The sequence below is a fragment of the Abrus precatorius genome, unplaced genomic scaffold (genome assembly GCF_003935025.1).
Source record: "Abrus precatorius isolate BTA unplaced genomic scaffold, Abrus_2018 Scaffold2, whole genome shotgun sequence".
In the NCBI taxonomy this organism is placed as follows: Eukaryota; Viridiplantae; Streptophyta; class Magnoliopsida; order Fabales; family Fabaceae; genus Abrus; species Abrus precatorius.
The window spans coordinates 13,739,112-13,746,989 of record NW_020874362.1 but is presented as its reverse complement, the minus strand read 5'-3'; the positions used below and the strand labels follow the sequence as shown (position 1 = coordinate 13,746,989).

The 7,878-nt window shown below is 38.6% G+C and overlaps 1 protein-coding gene across 1 annotated transcript; it reads right to left on the bottom strand.

Annotated features, from left to right (window-relative positions):
• Positions 1 to 5,052: 5,052 nt before the first annotated feature.
• On the bottom strand, positions 5,053 to 6,125 carry LOC113859494. The gene is made up of 3 exons (XM_027492253.1): positions 5,838 to 6,125; positions 5,650 to 5,796; positions 5,053 to 5,565 (listed from the first exon to the last, which is right to left on the bottom strand). Exons 1-3 carry the CDS (start codon positions 6,123 to 6,125, stop codon positions 5,053 to 5,055), a joined length of 948 nt encoding a protein of 315 aa, XP_027348054.1.
• Between the last annotated feature and the right edge of the window lie 1,753 nt (positions 6,126 to 7,878).

Here is a 7,878-nt window from a genome sequence, read left to right as displayed (position 1 = left end):
TCTCACAAGGTTCATATTCTATCATTAATGAATCAAACTCAAATTTTTTTTCAAGCAACTTGCTCAACTAAAAATGTAAAAATGACTCATATCAAGTATTGCAACCTATCAACTAAAAATGGCGTAACAACTTTCACAATTCCTGCATCTAGAATTAAAAAGAAAGGATGAAAACTCCAATAAAACATCATCAAAACAAAAAAATAGAAGCACAAAAACAGCAAATATTCAATACATAAAACTACAGAATTTGAAAAACAGCAGAAAACAAAAAACTGCAGCAGATGAAAAACAGAAAAATAGAAAAGAAAAAACAGAAAACAGCAGAAAACGAAAATAGCAAACACAATTTTGCATGCAACTCCCCCCACACTTAAAAGTGACATTGTCCTCAATGCAACCAAACAACAAAGACAATTTCAAAGAATACAGAATGGGGAAAGAACTCCCTCATGGTTCAAGAGTTGGTGCTTCCAAGGACATGCTTTCTACAATTTCCTCTTCCAACTTTGGACTTTGATGAAATTCCTTGAGTTGATGTCCATTGACCTTGAAAATGCTACTGGTGACTTCATTCTTAATTTCAACTGCACCATGGGAAAACATATTAGTAACAATAAAAGGACCATCCCATCTAGATCTAAGTTTACCGGCTATAAGTTTTAGGCAGGAATTGAACAAAAGTACTTGTTGGCCCACTTTGAACTCCTTTCTCAAAATATGTCTATCATGAAAGCATTTAACTTTTTCCTTGTATATTTTTGAGTTCTCATAGGCTTCCAAACGAAGCTCCTCAAGTTGTTGTAATTGAAGTTTCCTTTCCATACCCGTTTGTTCAAACTCTAAGTTACAATGTCTCACCGCCCAATATGCTCTATGCTCAATCTCAACAAGCAGATGACATGCTTCACCAAACATAATCCTGTAAGGAGACATCCCAATCGGTGTCCAGTAAGCTGTCCTATGGGCCCAAAGAGCATCCTCCAAAAATTTGCTCCAATCTTTTCTATTAGGGTGTACTATCTTCTGCAAAATCTGCTTGATTTCCCTATTAAAAACTTCGGCTTGCCCATTAGTTTGGGGATGATAAGCTGTAGACACTCGATGCACAACCCCATACTTATGAAGCAAAACCTGCATGCTTCTATTACAAAAATGGCTTCCCCTATCACTGATAATGGCTTTAGGCACACCAAACCTGCAAAAAATGTTAGACCTAACAAAATCCACAACAACTTTAGAATCATTAGTTTTGGTGGCCTTAGCCTCCACCCATTTGGAAACATAATCAACAGCTAGTAAAATAAACATGTAACCAAAAGATGCAGAAAATAGACCCATAAAATCAATACCCCAAACATCAAAAACCTCACAGAAAATAATCGGTTGTTGGGGCATCTCATGTCTCTATGTAATGGCCATCCCTGCTCTCTCACATTGCTCACAGGTGCTGGAGATTTGATTTGTATCTCTGAAAATAGTAGGCCAGTAAAACCCACTCTCCAACGCCTTTCTAGCTGTCCTATATGATCCATAATGTCCTCCAACAGGTGAACTATGACAAAATTGAAGCACAGAATGGCTCTCCTGATCTAGAATGAACCTTCAAATCACCTGGTCGCTACAAAATCTCCACAAATAAGGGTCATCCCAAACGTAATATTTAGCCTCACTTTTCAGTTTGGCTATCTATGCTTTAGATGCATCTGTAGGAAAGACACCTGCAACCAGGTAATTCATAATATCAGCAAACCAAGGAGTAATATCATGTAACTGCATCAATTGCTCCTCAGGAAAATCATCTTTAATCAGAAAGGGATCAACATTTCCCCCTTCAATCCTACTCAAGTGGTCTGCTACCAAATTCTCTGCGCCACTCCTATCTCTGATCTCAATATCAAACTCCTGAAGGAGAAGCATCCATCTGATCAATCTGGATTTAGCATCGGGCTTCTTCAACAGGAATTTCAAAGCTGCATGGTCAGAATATACAATAATCCTAGAGCCTAGCAAATATGAACGAAATTTATCTAAAGCAAATACAATAGCTAAAAGCTCTTTTTCCGTAGTGGTGTAATTAACTTGAGCTACATCCAATGTGCGAGAAGCATAAGCTATTACATGAGAAAGCTTCCCAACCCGTTGATATAGCTTTATCGAACACTTATCAAATGCACAAGGTTTTCGCAATTATTTGTAGAATAATGTCAACCAAGGTTGAATTCTTGAGGACACGTTTGTATCTAATTCTTCATTACCGAATTGTTAAAATGAAACAAAAGATTGGGGGATTTTGAAAGTTTAAGAATAATCTTATCAAACGCATAAAATTCTAGAATAAAAGAGAAATCAAATGAGAATTAATTGATCCACAAGTCATAGGTTCATGCAAACAACATCCTTCATTGTTTCCCTAGTTTGAACATCTAATCCATTAACTAATTCAATCGAATTTGCTAACAAACTAGATTACGAATTTGACTAATAGATCTATCAATCTAATTCAATTTCATGAATCAAACTACAATCGCAATTCAATTCAATTCCTATCCCCAAACATTATCAATATCTTGAAAAACGAAAGAGAAGAGGAGAAAAGAGAATTCAAACTTGGAGCCACTCTAAATCTTCCTTGCAATTCCCTATTCCTTGTGTATCAATCTAAGAATCCTAACCTTCCATTGAATCCAATGCTCAGCCAAGTCAAGAAGAGAGAAGAAGAAAGAAGAAAACGAAAAGTCACACCAAGAGAAGAGAGAGAATTCGAGAGAGAATTTTAGGAGCTAAAACCGAATTTAAAAAAATGTGTAAACAAAAACAAAAACAAAACGTTTGCAAAGTGGAGCCTCTAACATATTAATAGGCACCACTTATGATCAGATCCAACACTAAAAGGAAGGGCCCACAAGTGTGATTAAACAGCCCAAATTACAAGCTAATGAAATGTTAATACAAATGAAATGAAATTACAAGAACAAAATTCGAATACAAAAATTCCTGCACAATTTTCCTAACTTAAAAAATTCATAGAAAATAGAAAAAAGCTCCAATTTGGACGATCTGCATATGAATTTTATAGCCCAGAAAATGAGGAATTCAATGCAACTGGAATCAGACCTAACGGACATCTATGAAAAAAGTTACGATCAAAATAGTGAGTGCAGGTCTAAAAATAGAATTTAGACATTAATTGAAATTGAGTTCCTATCATCCAATTAACTAGGAAATGCCATAATTTGTGAAATAAGGGAACATGAAAGGTAATTTACACACTCTAAAGGATTGAAAATGTGCACAAATAATGCATGCTATCACCCGCTGAGCTAGAACAGCTCCAAGTGCAAAGTTGGATGCGTCGCACATGAGCTCGAAAGGAAGCTCCCAATCAGGTGGCTAAACAATAGGTGTGGTGGTAAGCCGCCGCTTCAGCTCCTGAAAAGCTAGCTTAAAAGGCTGATCGAAAACAAACTCTACCTCTTTCTACAGAAGCTTGGACAATGGTAGTGCAATCTTGCTGAAGTCTTGTATAAATCTCCTGTAAAAACCTGCATGTCCAAGGAAGGAAAGCACTTCTCGCACAGAAGTGGGGTAAGGTAGAGAAGCAATGATGTCAATTTTAGCTTTATCAACCTAAATACCCTGACTGGAGACTAAGTGACCCAAGACTATACCCTCTGTGACCAAAAAATGACACTTCTCAAAATTTAACACAAGGTTAGTTTGGATGCACCTATGTAACACCTTAGATAAATTCTCTAGGCATGCATCAAATGAAGAACCATAGACAGTAAAATCATCCATAAACACCTCCATGAAACTCTCCAAAAGGTCAGAAAATATACTCACCATACACCTCCGAAAGGTGCCCGGAGCGTTGCACAAACCAAATGGCATCCTGGTGTAAGCAAATGTGCCAAATGGGCAGGTGAATGTGGTCTTGTGTTGGTCCTCTGGTGCAATATGAACCTGCATGTATCCAGAAAATCCATCTAAAAAGCAGTAATGGGATTTACCTGCCAGCCTTTCCAAAACCTGATCGATAAATGGAAGAGGGAAATGATCCTTGCGAGTAGCCTGATTAAGTCTTCTGTAATCTACACAAACTCGCCAACTGTTTTGAACTCTGGTTGGAACCAACTCATCATTCTGATTCTTCACCATAGTCATCCCAGTCTTCTTTGGAACCACCTGCACAGGACTAACCCACTTGCTGTCAGAAATGGGATAAATTATACCTGCTGCCTGTTGCTTTGTGACCTCCTTCTTCACAACATCTAAAATAGTAGGATTGAGTCGTCTTTGTGGCTGTCTCACAGGTCGAAACTCATCCTCCAGTAAATTCGGTGCATACAAATAGCAGGACTAATCCTAGGAAGGTCAGTAAGAGTCCAACCAATGGCCTTCCTATAATATCTCAAAACCTGCAGTAATCTCTCCTCTTGATCAGATTTGAGCTATAATGACAGGAAGTCGCTGGTTGTCTTCTAAGTAGGCATACTTCGGATGTGTAGGCAAAGGCTTAAGCTCTACTGATGTAGGTGGAGATGGGTCAACTGCTGGTGGTGAAACATTTACTGGGGTAACTATACCTGCTGTTGCACCTGCAACATCAACACTACAAACAGCACAAATAGATGAATTATCACAAGTACATGATGGGTTAGTGGAATCTATGAAATCAGCAAACAAATCATTTAAATTTGTGCAGTCTTCAACAAGTAAATCAATAACATCCAAACTAAAAACATAATGGTTCTCTGTTGGGTGTCTCATTGTCTCAAAAATGTTGAACTGCACCAAATTGTCACCAAACTCCATAGAAAGGGTCCCTGCATGTACATCTATCTTTGTTCGCGCCGTCCTCAAGAATGGTCTCCCAAGGATCAAGGTAGCATGGCTGGGCTAGTCGTCCTCCATCTCTAAAATATAAAAATTGGCAGGAAAAAGGAGGTCCTCAACTTTGACAAGAACATCTTCCACGATACCAAGTGGCTGCACAGTGCTTTTGTTGGCTAGCTGGACTACAATTCCTGTAGGAATTAAATCTCCAATCTACAATGATCTAAAAACAGATGCAGGCATAACATTAATTGAAGCACCCAAATCCAGCATACCATTTGTAAAAACTTCCTCTCCAATGGTACAAAGGATGGTGAAAATTCCGGGATCTTTGCACTTCTGTGGTAACTTAAGGAGCAAGTCTTGTGGAATGATTGCAGACACATTCTTATTTTGAAGAAGTGCAGAACCATTTCTCCCTATACTCACTCGCTCATTACCCTTCAGCTTCCTCTTGTTAGTACACAATTCCTTTAGAAACTTTGCATATTTTGGAACTTGTCGAATGGCATCAAGGAGAGGAATATTTACTTCTATTCTGCTGAACATGTCCAGCAACTCATTATCCGACTTTGGTTTTTTTCTTGCTGCTACTGGTCTGTTCGGGAAAGGCAGGGGAACATGTTTCTCAGTGGCTGCATCACTATTGTTTTTAGAATCTGGTGTTGTAGCTACAACTGCTGGTAACACTTTTCCACTTCGCAGTGTAATAGCACTCACATTTCCCTTTGGATTCATAACTGTTTGAGAAGGCAGATTACTGGAACCTTGAGACTGAATCTAACTCAATTGAGTTGCTAGCTGACCAACCTGAATCTTCAAATCCTGAACAGTTGCTTGCATGTTCTGTTGAAACTGTAGATTGTTTGTAGCCATCTGTTGCATCATCTCCTGGAATGATGGCTCACTCCTTTGTGCAGGAGGGGGTGGTGGAGGTGGCTGTTGCCTGAATGGAGGCTGATATTTGCCTACAGCAGGTTGAAATGAAGGTTGTTGACTTTGTTGTTGCTGCTGCTGTTATTGCCCCCCCATTTCAGGTTTGGATGTTCTCTCCAACCTGGGTTATATGTATGGGAGTATGGGTTATAATTCTGATACTGCTGATTTGGAGATCTATATTGCTGTTGTTGGTTTGTGTAGATTCCAGAAATATTTGCATCTGTCTCTTGCAATGTAGGGCATGAATCCGTAGGGTGCTCAGTGGAAGTACATATGCCATAAACTCTTGCTGGTTGCTTACTTACTGCACTTACTTGTTGTTGACCAATTGCCAAATGCCTCACCATGGTGGTCAACTCGTTGATTTTGTTTTCCAGCCTCTGATTTTCCACACCATAAACAGCACTAGTACCAGGACCAAGTGCTATCTCATTCACTCCCTTAGCAGCTCCTCTGAATCCGAATTGTTGAGTGTTGGCTGCCATGTTTGTAATAAGTTGCCTTGCAGCGTGTGGTGTCTTATCCATCAATGCTCCTCCACTTACCGCATCTATCATACTCCTGTCCATCAAAGTTAGTCCCTCATAAAAATATTGAATTAGTAATTGCTCACTTATTTGATGGTGGGGACAGGTAGCTAACAGCTTGTTGAATCTCTCCCAGTAGTCATACAAAGTCTCCCCATTCATCTGCCTTATACCACAAATCTCTTTCCTTATTGCTGCAGTTCTAGAGGCAGGGAAGAATTTTTCCAGAAATAACCTCTTCATTTGATTCCATGTAGTGATTGTTGAAGGTAGGAAGTAAAGCCAATCTTTTGCAACACCATCTAGAGAGAAAGGAAACGCCTTCTGATGAATCCATATTTTTACTGATATTTTAGCATAATTCTAACACATTTGATAAGAAAAATATATGAAGAAAGCAGAAAAACTCAGAAAAAGAGAATGAATTGAAGTTTTCTTTAAAATTGTAGTTATCTTAGCAATTGTGGAATTTTTGCTTAGGAATTAAGTTTTTAATCTTGTTTTTGAAGGAGTAATTCGAGCAAGGTTCGCGAAAATAGAGGCTTGATGACAAGGAAGAAGAAAGAAGCAAGTCTGGACTCCAAAAACACAAGACCAAGAAAGTGCAAACTAGGCGTGATCACTATTGTCAGTAAAAGTGATCACTCCAGAGTTCAAAGAAGAAGAAAGCCTGGGCGTTATCACTTTTTCAGTAAAAGTGAGCGTTCCAGAGAGGCAAATATCAGGAAAAGCTCTGCGTAACCACTATTATCAGTGAAAGTGAATGTTCCAGAGAGCCTTCAACCTGGCGAGTTGCGCGTAATCACTTTTATTCATAAGAGTGATCATGCGCAACCACTTGAGCTCTGCGTAGTCACTTTTATCAGCAAGAGTGATAGTTCCAGAGCCTTCAATATCAGGAAAGTTGCGCGTGGACACTTTTTCTCATAAAAGTGTTAACGCGCAACCATAAACCTTCTGCATGGCTACTATTTCTCATAAAAATGATAACGCGCAAATCTGGGAAATTCTATAAATAACAGAAACGTGCAGATTTTTCATAGTTCAGTTTTATTTTTTCATTTTTCTGTTAGATCTCGTTGAGAGAGATTGAGAGAGAAGATTGGGGTCAAGTCTTGAAGCTTCCACAAAGAGGAATCGGATTGGAGCTTCCGGCCATGACTTCTTGGAGTTTTTCTTCTTCTTCTTCTTCTTTCTCTTTCTCTTCTCCCATGTCTGAGTAGTTTTCTTGTAGTTAGGGGTTTATGTACTCGAATTGATGTATTGATTTGACTCTTGTTTCTGGATTTTGAGTTCTTGGATTAATTGAATTGTGAATTCTATTTTTCTTGCAATCTATGAATGGAAATTTGTTTTATTCATCTTAGAGGAACAATTACCAATGGAAGTTGGATTTGCTTCTCCGATCTGAGTTAGCAATCAGAAGTTGAAGATTTCTTAGGGATAAGAAGACCTAATTCTGCAATCTTAAGGTTCTAAGTCTTAATGCAACTTGAAATTGAACTTCACCTAAGGGATTAGGGTGGTTTAGTTGCTTGTTAAGGTCAATGAGTTAAGGAATTAACCTTTGGCT

Bases quoted from the DNA above. Each gene is read 5' to 3' on its own strand.
- LOC113859494 (XM_027492253.1), bottom strand. From the start codon at position 6,125: ATGGTGAGGCATTTGGCAATTGGTCAACAACAAGTAAGTGCAGTAAGT. The intron at 5,797-5,837 runs GTCAACAACCTT...GGCAAATATCAG, and splicing joins ACAGCAGCAGCAACAACAAA to CCTCCATTCAGGCAACAGCC. The intron at 5,566-5,649 runs GTTGGTCAGCTA...ATGAATCCAAAG, and splicing joins TTCAGGATTTGAAGATTCAG to GGAAATGTGAGTGCTATTAC.